This window comes from Cheilinus undulatus, linkage group 15 (genome assembly GCF_018320785.1).
Source record: "Cheilinus undulatus linkage group 15, ASM1832078v1, whole genome shotgun sequence".
Classification (NCBI taxonomy): Eukaryota; Metazoa; Chordata; class Actinopteri; order Labriformes; family Labridae; genus Cheilinus; species Cheilinus undulatus.
The window spans coordinates 12,897,017-12,916,733 of record NC_054879.1 but is presented as its reverse complement, the minus strand read 5'-3'; the positions used below and the strand labels follow the sequence as shown (position 1 = coordinate 12,916,733).

The 19,717-nt window shown below is 37.1% G+C and overlaps 3 protein-coding genes across 5 annotated transcripts in view; 2 read left to right on the top strand and 1 right to left on the bottom strand.

Moving 5' to 3' along the window:
- Nucleotides 1-172: 172 nt before the first annotated feature.
- osgepl1 (O-sialoglycoprotein endopeptidase-like 1) lies at nucleotides 173-5,426 on the top strand. Of its 2 annotated transcripts, none has more exons than XM_041807280.1 (7): nucleotides 173-653; nucleotides 718-1,123; nucleotides 2,233-2,437; nucleotides 2,851-2,999; nucleotides 4,782-4,912; nucleotides 5,043-5,114; nucleotides 5,246-5,426. In XM_041807280.1, the coding sequence occupies exons 1-7, from the start codon at nucleotides 448-450 to the stop codon at nucleotides 5,328-5,330; spliced, it is 1,254 nt and encodes a 417-aa protein (XP_041663214.1). In that variant the 5' UTR covers nucleotides 173-447; the 3' UTR covers nucleotides 5,331-5,426. The 2 variants fall into 2 exon arrangements, with proteins under 2 accessions (XP_041663214.1, XP_041663215.1); XM_041807281.1 differs by having other exon boundaries at nucleotides 174-653; nucleotides 736-1,123; nucleotides 5,246-5,425.
- Nucleotides 5,427-7,573: 2,147 nt separating this feature from the next.
- fkbp7 (FKBP prolyl isomerase 7) lies at nucleotides 7,574-16,372 on the bottom strand. Its single transcript, XM_041807156.1, has 5 exons — nucleotides 16,367-16,372; nucleotides 15,704-15,945; nucleotides 15,090-15,241; nucleotides 12,200-12,327; nucleotides 7,574-9,095 (listed from the first exon to the last, which is right to left on the bottom strand). Exons 1-5 carry the CDS (start codon nucleotides 16,370-16,372, stop codon nucleotides 8,934-8,936), a joined length of 690 nt encoding a protein of 229 aa, XP_041663090.1. The 3' UTR covers nucleotides 7,574-8,933.
- Nucleotides 16,373-18,801: 2,429 nt separating this feature from the next.
- The window catches only part of LOC121522340 (glutaminase kidney isoform, mitochondrial-like), a 59,598-nt gene continuing 58,682 nt past the window's right edge, over nucleotides 18,802-19,717 (top strand). For both annotated transcript variants that reach the window (XM_041806573.1, XM_041806574.1), the window contains exon 1: nucleotides 18,802-19,207. In XM_041806573.1, coding sequence (XP_041662507.1) covers nucleotides 18,897-19,207 — 311 coding nt within the window. In that variant the 5' untranslated portion in view covers nucleotides 18,802-18,896. The remainder of the gene's footprint in view (nucleotides 19,208-19,717) is intronic.

The following is a 19,717-nucleotide window of genomic DNA, read 5'->3' as shown; positions in this document are numbered from 1 at the left end:
CCCCATGGAAACAAAAAAACGGTCGGGCAATTATATTTCGAAAATACGTTATAAATGTCGGTTTAATATATGTTTAATGTACAGTGCGTTCCCCACATAAAATATGTCGGTTATTCTTCAAAATAGTTTACACGTATTTAGCTAATAATACTTTATCAACGGGGACAAATTTGCTGGAGCACGGAGGTATTTACATGTGACGCACCATACGGCTTTGGAGAACTTGTGGCAATATGTCTTTTACAGGTTACCTAGAATTTTCTGCTATGTTCACCATTTATTTAATGAATTATCTGTCTTGGTATAAGTGCTCTCAATAGTAATGTCATACTGTTAATATATTTCTGACCGTATGTGTTTTTGTGCGATAAAATTGAAACTAAGCTAAGGTCATATTTACCCCAAAGACTATTTTAACTCACCCTAGCAAATACAAGGTACATAAAAATGTTTCCTACGAAAGCAAAACTTCTCCAAAGGCTACCAAATTTAGGACGTACACTTAGGTGCTCACCTGTATCAGGAAAAACACCTTATTCCAGACTGGTTCTGGGTATTGAGACCAGCTGTGATGATACTGGAGCTGCTGTGCTGGACGAGACAGGAGAGATACTGGGAGAGTCTCTACATTCACAGACAGAAGTTCATCTCAAGTAAGTGTCTTATCTGTGTCATATCATTGTGGTTACTTCAGCTTTACCTCTGGCATATCTTCTGGTCTCCTAAACGCTGCAGGACTGGTGGTATCATCCCCCCAGTGGCTCAGCAGCTCCACAGAGAGCACATAGGGCGTGTAGTCCAGGAGGCTTTGGACAGGAGCAATGTGGATCCAAGCCAGCTCTCAGCTGTGGCTACCACTGTGAAGCCAGGCTTGGCCCTGAGCTTGGGCATCGGCCTGGAGTTCAGCCAGAGGTTGGTGAAGCAGCATAACAAGCCCTTCATCCCTATCCACCACATGGAGGCCCACGCCCTGACTGTCAGGATGCTCCAACCTGTTGCCTTCCCTTTCCTGGTCCTGCTGGTTTCTGGTGGTCACTCGCTTCTTGCTGTGGCTCGAGGAGTCGACGACTTTCTGCTTCTAGGTCAGAGTCTGGATATAGCTGCAGGGGATGCACTCGACAAAGTAAGATCTTAACTAATGTCAGATTTTCAATACTTTGATATTTTTCAACACCATGTGGTGTTTTTTAAAGGTCATTCATTTTAATAAACAATAGTATAGTGCTGCACAGTTTATCTTCTTGCAATCATAACATCAGGCTGTGCAATCACATAAAAGTTGTAATGATTTTCATATGAAGTAGTACTTAAAAGGTTTAGAAAAATGCCTGCAGAAGGCCTTTTAATTTACTATAGTGCCTCTACTGCACTATCTTTCGTTTCAAAAAAAGGCAAAACTTTTGTTTATAAAAAATACTGAGTTATTTTAAAATCAGGCATATAGAAACTTCAGGTTTTATGTATTTTTCTATGCTACTTAATATTTGTATGTTTGAACTGAGAAATACACACTTCAAAACTAGCATTTTTTCTCTGCATTTCCCCTGATAACCAAGGAAATACCCATGTTACCATTTTTGTATCGTCATCCCAATTGCAGTATTGTTTGGTATAATCACACATTTTTACCAAATCATGGAGCACTGTAACAGTATCAAAAATGCCATAGCTTTAAAAATACTTAAGTCAGGTATTTAGAAGAAGAATAAATTTATCAAAAAATGCAAAAAAACCTCTGCAAACTGTGCAAATATATTGGTCATTTTTCAAAAGAAAAACATTTGCTAATGTTTGTGCAATTTAGAAGTGCACAGAAATCTGATAAGTCATATCAGGAATATTGGGTGCCTAGGACTTCTATTTTCATTGCCATAGTATCAAAACAGATATAAATATAGTTCAAATTTCAGAAGGATCTTGGGTGCTGTTTTGGCTCGGTTGGTGGAGGTGCTGAAGCTTGGGTCCTGGACTCATTGGTCGCGTGGTCAATTTGCGGTCCTTCGTGCTGTATGATGCATGCCTTCCCCCCACTCTTCCCCAGTGTTTCCTGTTTCTCTTCAGCTGTCCTACCTGAATAGGGGCGAAAAAGCTCCCAAATAATCTTAAAGAAAATTACTATGTTGAAGTTTAAAATTTCTATATCATGATAACCCAAACTGCAGTACTGAAATGGGGTTGTAGAGACTTGTCATGCTTCTAAACACATACAAACTTGTTTTTGTGTGTCTACAGGTGGCAAGGCGTTTGTCCCTCATAAAACACCCGCAGTGCTCCACTCTAAGTGGAGGACAGGCGATAGAGCTGCTTGCAAAAGACGGCGACAGGACAAAATTCCTTTTAACGACACCTATGGGAAAAACAAATGACTGCTGCTTTTCTTTCTCTGGGTTACACCATCAGGTCACATTGATGATCAAGAAAAAAGAGGCAGAGGAAGGTATGAGAAACACACACAGTCTTAAAAACAAAGAAGTGACTTTAAACATTTTGACTTGATCAACATGAGTCTAACATTAAAGCAAATGTGTGAACTGTGCTTTTTCTGCTGATCCTATCAAAAATCCCCAGTCAGAAAAAAGTGAAAATGTTACCCTTTCAAAAATCAAAAATAGATTAAAATATACAACGTGGTTGAGGTTTTTCATGTTAATGTGTATGAAATATCTTTGCTTGGGTAAAAGTTTTATTTAAGTTATGATATTCACATAAACTTATAGAGAGCTTTTGTTATGGTAATTATTTAATGTCCTGCTTTTTTTTTTTTTGCAACAACAGGGTTTTTTTTTGTCGGCAGACACTTTTAAGGTGGATTTTGCCTTACACTTAAACTCTTTCTCTATCCCTTTGTAGGTATAGAAGAAGGGACGCTGCTATCATGTGTAAATGACATCGCAGCTGCCACTCAGCACACAGTAGCCACTCATTTAGCAAAGCGAACGCATCGTGCCATCTTGTTCTGTAAGGCAAATAACCTGCTCCCATCAAGCAACCCCACTTTGGTGAGTTTTTTATGTTTATTTTTTTCTTTTTATTTAATTTTGATTTTAAATGTTTATTGTAATGCTGAGACTGACATTTAAGAATGAGGTAAAACAACTCCAAAGTCATGACAATCCAGATTTCTTTTTAAGTTCATTTCATGCCACAGTTTTGGACTTGCTAGAAATCAAAACAAGAAGCAAAATTGTAAAAATGGGCAAGAAAACAATGTAGGAGGTAAACAGTTTGTTAAATATGTAGCAAAAAAACAGATAAGGAAAAAAACACCAAACAAAATAAAAGATAAGGATTTCTCTGGTGCACAGACATCCATACATTTTATTTTACTCTGTTTCTCTGTGATAAAAAGCAATCTCTGGTTTTCTCAAGATGCCATTTTATCTATAGGTATAAGCCTTAGCACTGGTAGACTCAGGTAGAGCCCAGATGCCCCTATGTTTGAAAAATGCCATAAAAGGGCCCTTTTGAATGCCTGTAGGGTAGATAAACATGAGAAAGTGCCCTTTGTGATGCCCTTAAAGTAGACAAAATCTTTAAAAGGCCATCTTCTGTGTCCTCTGAGTAGACAAACTGCCAACTTTGCTGCCCTGAAAGTAGACAAAAATTAAAAACTGTCCTCTTTTTTGTCCTCTAAGTAGATGAAATGGACAAATTGCCCTCTTTGGTGTCCTTAAAGTAGACGAAAATGACATTGTCTTCTTTGTGTCCTCTAAGTAGATAGAAATTGACAAATTGCCTTCTTTGGTGCCCTCCAAGTTGACAAAAAAATAAAAAATTGCCTTCTCTGGTGACCACTTAGTAGCTAAGACTGAAAGATTGTTCTCTTTGGTGTCCTCTAATAGATTGAAAAAATCGACAGAGTGCCCTCTATATTTCCAGTTTTGACAAAGGGCCCCCTTAGTTGCAATCTAAGTAGACAAAAATGGACAAACTGCCCCCTTTGGTGCCCTGTGAGTGGACAAAAGTGCCATCTATGGCACATGCCCAATAGTTGAGAAAATGCAATAGAGTGCCATCAGTTCCTCAGTACATAGCTAATGGTATTTAAACTGTATTAGTTTGTGTGCACTGGTGCCCTTCTGCATACACCAGGTGCCCCTTATATAATTTTTGCCCCTGCCTCTTAGACATCATGAGTCCACTGCTGGGCCTTTGATGCTCTTAACAATGATCTTGTAGGAATGTAAATATTCTTTTATTGTCTCTTGAATTATTTGTATTTGACTGCAAACAGTAGACTCAACCTCAAACATGAAATAATTGCTGAAATGTAATTTTTAATTCAGGCTAGTGCATTTTTTCTTTATATTTAGTAGGCTAAATGGCAGTGCCTGCGATGCGTTTCATTTCACAGCTTGACATCTTCTTCAACAGTTTACTTCTGTTGTGATAAACATTATGTGGGACATTAAACTGCTTTATATTGTAATAAAATCACAGTTTTTGACTTATTTTGAAAAATGTATGGACTCAAACTTGAAGTTGCATGCTAAGGATTGCATTCAACAATACCAGTTTCATTCCTAAAGATAACATTGTGATGTGATTTCATTTTTTTTAAGGCTTATTTTTGGGCCTTTTCATGCCTTTATTAGACAGAGGAAGGACAGTGGATAGACTCAGAAACAGGGAAGAGAGTGGGGAGAGACATGTGGTAAAGGGCCACAGGCCAGAGACGAACCCGGGCCGCCTGTGTACATGGGTAGCTCCTTAAACCACTCGACCATCTGCACACCTGTGATGTGATTTCTAAAATTTCATTATCAATCCCTCTGTGGCAGGTTGTGTCTGGGGGAGTCGCCAGTAATCAGTACATCCGTAAAGCTTTGTCGATCATCACTGACAAGGAAGAAGTCAGCCTGCTCTGTCCTCCAGCTAAATTTTGTACTGACAACGGAGTGATGATTGCATGGTGAGTTTACTGACCACGAGTACTTATTTGGAACATTTACTGACTATCAATAAAGCTTTGTAAATGAGTCTGCTCAGGGGGTTTACTGCAGAGTTTGGCTCAGACTAAAGAAGAATTTTCTTTTGACCAGGAACGGTGTTGAACGCCTGAGAGAAGGGAAAGGAATTCTACCTCCAAATGTTGATGTTTGCTTTGAGCCAAAGTAAGTAAACTCTGAAAAGAAGCTTCATTGAAGTATCATTTGAGAGTAAACAGATACCAATTAATCTGTATTTGATTTTTGTCTTACTGCTGATTAAATCAATATTTGCTAACAGAAATTGTTGTTTTCAGGGCACCGCTGGGTGTTGACATGATTGCAGAGGTCAGAGCATCTGGGATCAAGCTCCCATCGATCAAGATAAGAATCCCCAACTGACAGACTCCAGAGAAGATGGTGGTCACTCCTTGGTTTCAAAATAGTGCACATACTGTGTATGTATAAACAAAATAAAAAGATTTTTTAAATAAATTTCTTTTGAGAAATGTAAGTGGAATTTTTAATGATCTCAAAAATGACAAAAAAGAACAAAATTCTTATTATCCACGAAATCATATCTGGTCTTTTCCTAATATTACTTGTGGTTTGGGCTATTGTGTTTGGCTTTAAACTATGAAAACAATTGAAATTTATGTGTATTTTTGACAGCAATATGTTATTTTTGTCCATGTGGGTCCTGGGGGGATGCAGCTCTTTTTAGATATGTGAAGGGGGCCTCAGTGGAAAAAAGGCTGGGAACTGTTGGCACCGTTTTAAACAATAGCAATATAATTTCTGTCATCACAGATAATGAATGAGTTCCACTTATTGAAAGTGGCTGAAAACACAAAACAATAACCTTCTTATCATTCATCAGTAGTCTGACAATTACACCAAGATGTTTTACACTAATACAAAAAGAACCATGACGAAATTGTTTCCTCCTGGTGATTTTCTTATTGAGCATTATTACAGCACAGTCTTACCACTCTCATGCCAAATGAGGTCCCATGCATGTGAAGAAAATCACCGTACTCAATTATGGATATAAAGGTTGCTTGAATGAGTTTCTTCCTTGCTATGTAAGGAAAACAACACTTCTTTCAGTAAAAGAAACCCATTTTTTTGTAAGACAGTATTGTTGATTAAAAGGCAGATTTTCAAGGGGCAGAAAACCTGGGTATTAACAAGCTTAAACACATTTCATCACATTGTTAGTTTGTTTAAAGCTATAAAGTATTTTGACAGTGGCCCATTTAATTCTGTTTAACCTCCATACAGATCATACAGATGCAACTCATCGCTTATTCTTTGAGGCACACATGCACTTGTTTCTGTTCTTGGCAAAGACGCACCACCTTCTAGTGGTTAGAGTATATAAGTACACCTTTCACACAATGGGCAAGAACTTCAGCAATACATCCAATGACGACAAAATGAAAACAATTTTATAAGGAAGCATTTGCAGAAACATTTAAAGGATATTCTTCACATGTGCAAGTGGTTTATATCTTTAAAATGAACCCTGCATCTTAAGGAACTTTCTTTCCTATGTTAAATGTCCCTTTTTAAATTAACATTCCTGTGTATGTTGAATAGAGACTCTTCATTTTTAAACCTGAGTGCAGTTGTTAATCAAGTGGACGTGAATAAAGATATTGTAATGAAGACTGAGGTGAGTACGATCCAGAAGATGTGAAAAATATGAACCTTGCAGCCAGATGATATCACTATCCAGAATGCATTGTGAAAAAATGGCAACCTACATGGTAAACTGTTTTTTTAATCTCCTCCTAAATCCAGAAATCTGGTGTGTTTCCTTGTCCCATTTACTGTATGTATGAAAAGACGTCACTATTCCAATAAAGTTAATTTCTTCACATGCAGAGTTCCCTTTAAACAAACAATAAACAGGTAAACACACACTAGAATACATTATTTCTCATTTTCTCTTACTGAATACCTTCACTTCAACTGCATATTAAATGAAAATGTAAAATCTATTGACATTTTTTATTTTTGTAGAAATAAGAGTGCGGTGTAATACAGTAAATAAAATCAACTATCAGATACAGTTAAGGCTATATACAAAGTGGATAATGATGAGTGATATTCAACCACAGAAGGATGCAACAGAAGAACACTTGTCAATATCTCAGACAGCCACATGGATTCCCTGTATATCCTTCTAAGACCTGTGCTTTCGTTTGGAATGTATTTTTAGTTTCTCCCACTTCTTTGGGTCAAGAGGAACTTGATAAGTATAAAACCTGAGCCCTGTCTTTGACCAGGAAGTAGTTTTCACAAACTTCAATAGACAATAGACCTATCTTACTGCACAATACAGAACAAAATAAGTACTTTACTCGTAGGAAGGGGTTTTGACAAAATATGCTTATATCACTAAAAGTTTGAGGTCTTGGAAAATTTCCTTTAAAAATATTAGTGATCAAACAAAAAAAAATCCTTTAAGTCCCAAAAATTCCAAGAAAAACAAAACAAACAAACAAACAAAAAATTTTCAAGAATTTGTAAAAACTCTGTTAAAATTCTTAAACATCTTTAAAAAAAGAAATGAATCCTAACATTCCCAAGATTTTTTAGTGAAATTTTCTGAAAAAAAAAAAAAATCTATAATCACATTCCAATACAAACATATCCCCCAAGTTTTACATAAATTACTGTTATTTTTGAAGCAATTTAGTTATATGTATATGGAAAATCTAGAGAATTATTTAAAATTTTTTATTTATTGCTGTGTTGCAGGAAAACCAAAATGAACATTCGGGGTCTCATTCAGATAGGACAGAAATTATTTAGTTCAAGCAGTCACCTTTTCTTTAAAAGTGCAGAATAAAGGGGAGGAAAATTCTAAGGGAAAGTACCACTCTGTGGTCAGAATTTTACAAGATTGTACAATATATTTTTTATTTTGTGCAACAAGGTTAAACTTGTTTTGCAACATGACAAAAACAAAGTACAGGAGATAAAAGATATGCCACTTGCAAAAATATAAGTGGCATTTTGTTAACACTGTAAAATCAGGTATACTAAAATTGGCATCTTTACCATGAAACAAATGAGAAACTGACTGTGAGTGAACCTACACTAAAACTGCCATAGCTGCTCCTCTGTATAATGCTGCACTTATGGGGGAAACAAAATGAGTAACTAATAAAAAGGTAAACATGAAAAAACCAGTACAAGGATCAACTGAAAGTAATAATCAATTACTTAATTCAATTTGATGAGTTACTCACGATCTACACATTAAATAATGGTTAACAAGCAGTTATTTACTTGTTTGTTACCTAGTAAATATGCCAAAGTGTGTGTACCTTTTTAAAATTAACAAGTATTTTCACAAAACTAAATGTTGTTTGTACATGTCTAAGAGACTTTCTAACTTGCACAGGTTAAGCACTTAGTTTGAAAACAGTGAGATCTATTATTCTTCCTGGAAAGTTTCTTCAAACAGAACAACACATGTATTTTGTGGCTTTATCATAAAGGAAAAATCCAACCTGTAACAGTTCAACATCCTTTTAACAACAGAGCAAGCATGTTAGATCCTATTTGAATAGTTTCATATATCCAGTGGCAGACTTATCTGACATTTAATATTCGGTGTCTCAGTTATGTTTACTGCTTTTATGTTTTGATAATACTGAGATTTCCATCAGAGTAGCATTACAAAATTAGTGGTTTTGAAGGCACTCATTGAACAACAGTGTTTTCAGTGGGCCAAAGTGCACCAAGGGGTCTTCAAAAAGCACTGTGACTGCATCCAGGGGCCTTAAATGGCATTGGGGGAAAAATAAAAAACTTTAAACTGACTCAGAAGTGATGGGTCATCATAATAACATGTTTGAAAAGAAAAAATCAACCTAAACAGATGGAAAAGTGTAAAATGTTCTTAATGGATTTCCTCTTAAATATTCCTCATTTTGTCTCTTTGTTAAAAAGCACATCTACTAAAAAACACAACTAAGACAATCAACACTAGAGTTCATCATGCTTAAAAACATTATACTCCTTCATACTGATCTGTCCGTCTCTGTCCTGGTCGTTCTTGTAGAATATATCGGCCATGATCTTCTCATAGAAAGGCTCATCGTATGTCTTCCCATCTCTTTCATACTGCATTTTCAGGTGCTGTTTTACCTGGAAATAAAAGGGGAAAATCATTGATTCCTCTTCAAAGTCTGTTAATTCCTGCAGCAAAAATAACTGGCACTGCATTGGAAACTAGCTGGATCATAACAAAAACTGTTACATAAGAGATCAGAGTTAGTCCTGTTTGATTGGTCTCATCCTTTATATCAGATTTTGCCATCTGGTGTTTCCTCAGACTTCCAACAGATTAAAACTCTCCTTCATGACGACTGCAGTCTTGTCTAGATTCTACAAGCAAATTCAGTTATAACTTACATAATGTTTGAACTTACCTTTTTGTCTCTTTCTATTGAAAACTGTGGGTGTTTTTAATTGAGTACAGGCTGCTGCATAATCATGTGTCCCACAAGAGAGAAATAAAGTTATTTATTGATTAGCTGACTGATAAATAACACAGAAATGTTATATTTTTTTACAGCTCTACTCTTACATAACAAGCCATGTTTTTTACACAAGCTAAATATTACACTAGGGCTAAATTAACTAAATTAATGGTTACACCAGACTTGGGCTTCAACTTCAATCATTTTTGTAGATGGATGTTTTGGTAAATGAAATCAAATTAGTTACCCTCAAAGTTATTTGTTATGATATAAATGGGATTTTGACACCAGTGTGAAGGTTCGCCTCGAGGAGATGCAGGCCCTGAGTGAAAGGTGAAGGAAGCTTACAGCACGTTAACCTTCCTGTACAATAACAAGAAGTTTATGATGTGAGTTCAGCGAAGAAAAAACATCCTTGTTTATACACTTGTAGCTAATGGGGCAAGGCTACTTTGGTTTACGTTATCTGAAAGTAGTTCGCAAAGCTGTTTTTTTAATTAGTGTTAATCAATTTCATTATACATTCATATTATTTGTAAGACTGGATTAACAACTGTCTAAAGCTGTTTATTAGTTTGCCAGGTGAGCCTAATTAAAGGGAAACTTATGGAGGTTTTTTCAAATTATTAAGAAAATCACAGGTTTCATGTAATATGGGGAAAAAGAAAGATCTTTCTGAGATGAAAACTTTGAAATAGTGCAGTATCTTGCAAAAAGGTATGATAACACTGGGTATTAAAGGGAATATTGAGAGAGATCACAACTGTGAAAAGATTGTGTGTGATTCAGAGCGCAGACGTATGAGATAAAGGTGTATTAAGGAAAGTTTCTGTAAGGCAAATGCATTAGGAGAGCAGCTGTGAAAAATCCACTGACGAGTAGAAAACAGTTATTTGAATCTGCTGCTGCCTCTGGAGTCCCAAGAACCTCTGGATGCAGGATCCTCCAGAGGCTTGCTGACGTGTAAAGCTGTATTTCAGCCACCCTCAACTAATAGCCACAAGGAGAAATGATGCTCAGAAATATGTGAAGTTTTATTCACTTATGGGCGCCATGCTACACTGGATGGTCCAGATGGATGGAGTTCTAGATGGTTGGTGGATGGCCATCATGTCCCAACAAGGCTGCAACACCGGCAAGGAGGTGATGGAGTGATGTTTTGGGCTAGAATCATAGGAAGTGAGTTGGTAGGCCCCTTTAAGGTGCCTGAAGGTGTCAAAAGGTTTTCCTTACTGCCTATTTCCTGCCATGGTAAAAAAAAGAAGAACCGTGCCTTCTGGAGTAAAATCATTTTCAAGCAAGACAACACACCATCCCATGCTGAAAAAATACCACTGAGGCCTTGGCTGCTACGTGCATAAAGGGAGAAGAAATCAAGGTGTGGCCACCATGGTCCCCTGACCTCAACCCTACTGAGAGCCTGTGGAGCATCCTTAAAAAGAAGCTCTATGAAGGTAGATGGCAGTGTACCTCAAAACAGCTCTAGGAGGCAATTCTGGCAGCTTCAAAGGAAATACAGGCAGAAACTATACATGAACTTACAAGTTAAATGGATGAGAGTTGTCAAGGTGATATCAAAGAAGCACTCCTGTGTTAATATGGAACTTGATCTGTAAAGATGTTTTGGTTGAAATACTTGGATTTCACAAAAATTACCTCCTAATGCAAAGAATTACAACAGATTTCTGTTTTTGACCCTTTCGAAACAGTTTGTACAATAATTTGGAATCATTTTGCAAAAAAACAAAACAAAACAAAAACAAAAAAAAAAAACAAAACAAAACGCTACTGTCATCACTGGAATTTTTTCCAAATAAAACCCAGATTACAAAATACTTGGTGAGGAACGGAAAATATTGACTGCCAATCATATAGACTAGGGAAAGATTAACAAAAGCAGTACATGCATAATCATTTGGAACACAGCGTCAAACTATGATTCTCGACTGATAAACTGGGACCCGAAAATGGGTGTTACATGGAAGACCTAAGTAGAATTGCATCCATATATTTAATTGTTACTCCATTTTTCTGTGATAAAGAGTATTTTTGCTTTATTTCCTTGAGATCTAGATGTATTTGTATTGTTATCTTGGGATAGCAAAGGTTATTTTCCCATGATACAGTGATTTTTTTCTCAAGATTTCTAGAATTAAACTAAATTTACTTGATATCAAAGGAAAGGAAATGCCTTGCATGGATGATGCAAACATGTCTCTTTTGTCTTGTTTCGTTGTTTGGCCAGATGTTTTGTCCCATCCAAGGGCCAAACTGCAACTTTTTCATTTAAAACATTTGAATGGTTGAATATTCTTGTAAATTTGTGTCACAAGTTCTTCTTAAAGAGGTGGTGGATCCTGAGCTACATTCGTGAAAAGTATAGAGCACTGATTCTAAACTGGTTGAGCCACGGGACCCACCATCAACTCCTCAAGGAGAACTGTGACCAAAATTTTGATTTTTTTAAGTTTTAAGGTCATATTTTATTTGGGATCAGTCAATCAAATGTATGGCTTGGGCCTAAGACAGTACAAAAGATGTAACGAAACAATAAAACAGGACAAAAAAATCATGTTTTTAAAGAGACAATTTGGCACATTTTTTTTCCCGGGCATACAGCCGCAACCCACTGAAAAGGGCCACACGAGTGGGCAGGTTAGCCTTAGAAATCTGAAAGCCGCTTGTTTTCATTTTTACCATACCATTGGTATTAATTTAGAAGACTTTTGTCATAATAATGAGCCTGATATGATATGTAATTACAGTTACCTCATCCTTAGTGAGACTCTTGTCTTTATCTTGGTCCATCTCTCCAAAAGCCTCCATGCTGCGCGGTCCCCTGGACACCATGTACACCTCCACCTCAAAGATCACTGTGGCGTTCGGTGGCACTGGATCTATTTAGTTTAGAAAAAAATATCATGATGTTAAAACTGCAGAACAACAGGCATGTTAATGCCACAATCAATGTTGATCACTGCTTCATATTTCAAGAAGAATGTGCCTGAAGGAAGATGTTTCACAAAATGCACCTAGATGATGGTTTTCTACACTGTCAAATTTACACTTAAGTAAAGAGCATGATTCACTACATACTGTAGATGTAAATCATAGGATCACATACAAATACTGTCCATGACAAATAGATGTTGCAGTTGTACACTCTAACCATCTGAAGGCTCTTATTTTATATGGCGTGCTTGTTTTTAAGCGCATAAATATAAGAGAGAAGACACTAATTTTTATGCCTCAGTCTAGTTAACAGACAACAGGAAGTGTCTTTTCAATCACATATAGCCATAGCCTAGAGCAGTGGTTTTCAACTGGTGGGTTGGTACCCAAAAGTACATTGCAGGGACACTTTCAGTGGGTTGCAAATGTGGTCCTAGAAACAAAAATTTCACCTAAAACACAATGAAACTCTTTAAAAATATGCTTGTTTTGTCCTGCCTCTTAGATGTGTCACATTTTGTACCATATGAGGTCCAAACAGTACTATTTTTCACTGAGTAAATCGGGGTTGGTTGAAAAATATCACAGATTTGGGTAACAATTTTTCATTGAGACATTGATTGTGGGGCCTCAGGCTCAACCAGTAGAGAACCACAAGCCTAGGACATGCTTTAAAGTAACAACATGTAGAGAATTCAAGTGCAAGATTTAAGATAGCAGCTTTGTCAAGAGATAAAGAGACAATGTTGTGACTCATCTTTTCAGTGATAAAGTTTATAGATCTGTAGCATTTGCTAATGCCACAACAGAATATAATCATAATAAAGGTTAAATAAATACACAAAAATAAACATACTGATATGATGCAACTTACAGCTCAGTTAGTCCAATGATATTTTAAAATATTATAGAAGCACCATGCAAATAATGATCTTCAGTTTTTTTAGCGTGAGAAAGAAAAGATCATTTTAATGAAAAGCTCCCAGCCAACGACAGATGTGCATGCATGTTGGTACAATGCAAACCACTACAGGAACAACAAAAGCTTGCAAAAAAAAAAAAAAAATCACTTTCCCCAAAGCCACAATACGAAATAAGAAGATGAAATCTGAAATACAGAATCCCAGAGAAGTCAAACCCAACCTCCAGATTCAATCAGTGCATCTATGAGCATGTGGAACAAAAAGGATTTATACTTTTTTGTTAGTTTGTTTCTAAAAGTGCTCCTAAGAAAGAAGAAAGTAGAGACCTTAAACCTTTGAGCATGCTCACAATACATGCCAGGAGAGGATGAGTAGCGAACACTGCAAGGGATGAGAGGCCTTTTCAGCTAAAGAGCTGCAAAAGAAAAGACAGCATGAACAGAGCTCTTAAATGTCAGAAATACACAGTGTAGATGGTTATCACCTTTAAATCATGTGTAATTATAATAGTAATCATATGCTACTTAGATAGTGCTTTCTGCTTCTCTTGCAGCAGCCTTTTGTTGAAAACATGTCAGAAGATATGCACTTTTTTAGTACCTTTCAACACTATTAATCATTAAAATACTACATTAATTACTGTTTTAAAACAAGTGGTATGCACAATTTTGACTGCCTTATTATGTTGTTTATCTCTTGGTTTGTGCTTTCAAATAAAAAAAGTCTTGACCTGCTCCTTTTCAAATTATCCTGTCAAGATTTTGTCATGAGTCAGTGCTACATAAATAAAATTGTCTAACTGAATTTTTCCATGGTATATCTCTGATTTATTCTATTTTTCATTTATTGAGTTCTTTTTAAACTCAAAAAATACAACAAAACAATTTAATTTCAATATTAATTCTTAGACTACCAATGAAAAGGAGCAGAAAGAAGAATTATCTTATATAATCTTTTTCAATAACATTAATCAAGAAAGCATAATTATGTATAAATATGTCTGCATATGATTTATTTCTGTGTTCTCTTAGACAGATGGGTGGAGTGTTTTGATGAAGACTACAGGAACTTAGCAGCTGAAACATGTCAAGGTAACAAAAAACTCAACACGTCAATCAAGAAAAAACAAACAAATCATATGCATTCATATTAAACAGTTAACCATGATAAATCTCCTTTTATGTCACATTCTCAGATTTCACTATTTGCATTTAAGAGTGTAACTGACTTCCTGTCTGGATACAGACCTGCTTTTATTTAGAAAGAAAATAAGGAAGATCATGTTAATCAAAGATTACGCCATTAACTTAACAATGGAAAAAGGAACTTGTTATGGACTGAAAAGGAAATAAGGAAATAATAAAAAGGTACATGTTTGATAACAGAAGGTGCAGAAATTTATTTTTAAAGATTTATTTTCAGCCTTGTCTAGAGAGGACAGTAATTAGAGTTTAAACAGGAATGAAAGTGAAATGAGACATTAAAAGAAGTGATGGACCTATTTTACATTACTGTGGCTGCAAGAAGGTGCTGTCGTGCCTTAACCAACTTAAACAAAGCACGCAATCAATGTAATTTTTACAAAATTAATGCACTAATTATGGACCTTAATCACATCTAAATTATTGCATCAATACTGACAGCCTTAACTGGAACCAATTACCACAAACGAGCTGCCTAATAAAACACTGAATCTTCTTTGAGAACTTCTTCTTTTTTTATCTAATTTAGTTTAGACTTTCTTTTGATAGCTGCAAAAATCCCTGTCTGTTACATTTACTTACGTTTCCCCTTTTCTCCAAAGGCCAGAGCTGGTGGAACTGTTATTTTTCGTTTCTCTCCAGCACACATGTCCTCCATCCCTATGTCGAGGCCCTTAAGGATTTGTCCCACGCCCAGCACAAACCACTGAGGGTGGCCAGCTTTGTCTGACCGACTGCAACAGAAAAAGAACAAAAAAAGGAAATAGTGACCTTAATTTTACATTAGCCTGACCTGCAGGTCACATATATATTTTTTTAGACGTTGCTCAGATCCATTGCTCCTCCCAATTATTCCTACTGTCCCTGAATACACCATGAACCCAGGCAAGGACTGCTGCCTTTACAAATTCCACTGTACAATGAATCATCCCTTATCATTAAAACTGCATTCATGTCACATGGGTTTAATCTTATGGGTTCACAATTTTCCCCAACACATAAAGAGGACTTCACATTTAACTTAGCATGCAAACCAACCTTTTAGTGATCAGTTATCACCCCCATCCATGCAAAACTGCATAATAAATTAGCCATAAAGTGTCTGCAACTTTGCCTACAGACTCTCAAAGCATCAAACTTAATTTTAATGATAATCTCTCTCAACATGATATTTCCCCTCGAAGCAGTCCACTAACCTGCAGTAGAACTGAGACCCATCCTTGGCGAGGTACCCGTCGTAATGTACGTTCATCAGATCTCCTTTCTTGCTCCTTGGAGAGCATGGCTCAGGCTTGAATAAAACTTCAATCTTCACCTCTTCGTCCTGTTCTTCTGCTGCAGCACAAACAGACCATAAAGGGATCTGTGAGGACACAAAGACGCACAGTATCCAGCTTACTTGCCTCCACATCGCTCCTCCGTGCAGTCGTGGCAACTTCTAAAAAGTGACGTTTGATCGCAGCAGAGGACGCGGGGAGCTAGCTATTGCAAGCACTATGGGTGTTAACTGCCCTGAGCTTAGACTGTCAGGTGTAACATTTTCAATAAGTGTGTGTGTGTGTGTGTGTGTGTGTGTGTGGGGGGGGGGGGGTCTCGTCTCCTTCACAATAATAACAGCTCTGTGGTACGACCAATGTCCTCTGGTAACGTTGTACATCGGACTGCATGAGATTTCTGCAGGCATTACTGTAAAATGTACCTGATAGACTAGGCTTAGGGTAAATAAAATCTCACAGTCAAACATTTATGACGAAATATACCCATAAGTATATGACTGCTAAGTACATAAAGCCGTGTATACAGTAAATAACTAAATTGTAGAAAAAGAACAAAAGAAACCGCGAAGGAGTATATTTAACCCCCATGCCCCAGCATCCCCATATAAGGACATTACATTTTGTGTTCACTGCACCATTACTCTTAATTTTTCTGAACTTAGACTTAGAAATCTTTTTAAAAAACCCTGTCTGACAAAGTGAAATAGGCTACAAGATCTCAAAAAGCAAAACGTCATCTAAAGAAATTTAAGAACAGATGAGAAATAAAGTAATTTGCATCTATCAGTCTGCAAAGAGTAACAAAGCCCTTTCTTAGGTTATGGTACACCAGCGAATTGTGATGAGAGCCGTTATCCTCAAATGAGGAAAACTTATAACAGTTCCCAGGAGTGACTGGCCTGCCAAAATTACTCTAAGACCGCATGGATGTCTCATTCAGGAGGTCTCAAAAGAATCCTGAATGACATCTAAAGACCTGCAGACCTCACTTGACTCAGTTAAGGTCAGTGTTCATGATTCATCATTAAATGACTGGGCAAAAAGTGGCATCAGTGGGAGAATTCCAAGACCAAAACCACTGCTGACCAAAAAGAACACAAAAAAACTATCTTGATGGTCTGCAAGACTTTAGTGAAAATATTCTGAGGAATGAGGAGACAAAAGTTGAACTTTTGAAAGGTGTGAGTCCCATTACATCTGGAGTGAAACTAATACAGCATTTCATAAAAAAAAAAACTTCATACCAACAGTCAAACATAATGATGGTAGTGTGAGGGTCTGGGGCAGCTTTGCTGCTTTTTATTCTCTACCAGAAAATCCTTAAGGCCATCAATTCATGATCTCAAGCACACTTGGGTTATGCAGCAGGAGAATGAGCCAAAACACACCAGCAAGTCCACCCCTGAATAGCTTAAAAAACAAAAAGGTTTATGAGTGGCAAAGTCCAGACTTAAATCCAATTAAGATGCTGTGGTATGATCTTAAACAGGCTGTTGGAAATCCCTCCAATGTGGTTGAATTAAAACTATTCTGCAAAGAAGAGTGGGTCAGAATTCCTACATACTGTGATGTGAAACGCTCATTGCCAGGCCTCACAAATGCTTCTTGCAGTTGTTGATCTGAAACATTTAAGTGTGAAAAATATGCAAAAAAGAGAGAAACCAGGAAGGGGAAAAATACCTTTTTACAGCACTGTAGACAATTGAAACACAAATGATGTAGACAATTTTATCCATAACATGCCCTATGAATGCTTACAAATGTTATTTTGTTATGCATGACTTGACATCATTGTAAATGAGGGTGCCCCTCCATGATATCTCAAGTATAAATAAAGGTTGATTGATTGATTTACAACTCTATTTGTATTAAATGCCCCTACACTATTTCACACAACAAAGTCATAAAACTCAGGCCTATTCTGGATTTCCTTAGCAGCTACTGGTTCTTGTCAAGCTCTTTTTTATTACTTTATGAGCCTGTTTTATGCACCCTGCATACCTTTAGTAATAGTTTTATTGAGTTACAACTGAGCAATATAATTCTAGGTTGGTAGTGTGTGTTCTATTGTGGCATGTATCATATGACATAAAAATTAAGACTAAATTATCTCGTTTCAAGGTCAACAGAACGGAAGTTCTAAATTGGAGGCTGCAGGCAAAGACCAACATAAGGTGCTTCCCCATTTGACTAAAAGCAATCATACTGAGTAAATAAAATGTCTTGAAGCCTATCTTTTCAAGTATAAAACAGAAAACTACATGGCACACTTAGATATCATAAATAACATCTTTTTTTTTATTTTCATACAAATACTTAAAACTCTACAGAGTATGCTCATGAGCATCATAGGTCAAACTTACCACAGTTGAACATTAAAACATAAGGTCTCTTTCAGAGCAATGTCTGTTCCTCTGCCACAAAGCATAGATTTTTATTTATTCCATTTAACGACACAGAAATAACACTGTTTAATATGTTTTAATATGTCTTTATGCATCTACTTAATAATTTTCTTGACAATTTGAAGCTTTTTTAAGGTCTTGGACCTTGCTGATTGGGTCAGGGGTCCTCTCCAGGGACTTTCTTTTCTTCATAAGAAAATCTGTTGTGATGCTTTTTATTGACTCTTGGGGCATTATACTACTTCAAAATTCATATTTTGTTAGCTGATAGTAATTTGAAAACTTATAGACAACCACATATTTCATACAAGTCCATACTGACTACATCTTGAGGCCCCTTGGTGTGCGAAGCACCGGGCAATTGCTTTCCGTTGCTTATCAATGACAACTTCAAAAGGTATTAAAAAAAAAACTGCCATGCGTTTCATTTTTCCTATTGTCACAAATGCATCCTTGATAGTCATTGATAGACACGATGATGCTCCAATAGGATACCTTCAATGATTCACGGAGGCGGAACTCACCTCAGTTCCACCAATAGGAGCGACTGGGCGTGTATTGCGCCTCTATTTATATTAGGACGCCGGCATTTGTGAGTCATCAGCGCTCAGACAGTCAACGTGTTAGAAGAAAATCCTCTCACCTTCAGCTGCTACCGGATATAATTGGAGCTACGACTTTTTCTCTCATTGACTGACAGGATTGAGATGTTACATTTTAGGTCCTCGACACTGCTGAAGGAGTTGTTTGAAACCACCCTCAAGCGTCCCTTGTCCAGCTCCAGACAGAAGACCTGGTTACCGACTAGCCGCCGCTGCTTCGGCACCGCCTCCACTGATGCCAGATCTCTGTCTAATCAACTGAAGCTCCTCCATGCCGCTACCGCGCGCCGCCCGACTCTCCGCGCCGCACCCTTCGCCGCACCGTTCCGCTCGTACTGCGTGAAAACCGAGGGTGCAGTACAGCTGGACGAGCAGCTGAAGAAGGATGGTGTCAGCGGGGAAACAGGCAGTGACAAGTAGGTTTCAATTTCTTTCTTGTTGAATAAACTGTTTGACTCCATGGCATGCAGGCAGGGCCAACGGTCACGGAGAGTCATGACGCAGACAGGCGCGAGCGGATGTAACGTCTTTCCTCAAACACCGTATTACAACTATATAACGTAGCTCTAAGTAATAAGCTAACTCAACATTTGCTATTAAGGCACAAATTAAACCTCTTTTTACATAAATAAATCCAAACAAAACAGTTTTATGTAACGGTTAGGTAGCTAGCTGGCTGTTACGGCTCATTAGCGGTTAGTCTGCCATACATACGACCATGTGTTACTTCTCACCGGCACATCCTCCCCTGACTTTTGTCCAGTCTCCTTTTTACATTATTCCCCCTCATTCACTTGCTGTTAAGCTGTCACATTAGCAAAGTCAATTTGATTTTTCTTAGCTTTTACATGCTTCGTTTAACATTATGGTAGCTATCTGTTTCTGTCGACCTTTTACGCAGCATGAGGCAGCTCAAGTGAAAGTGA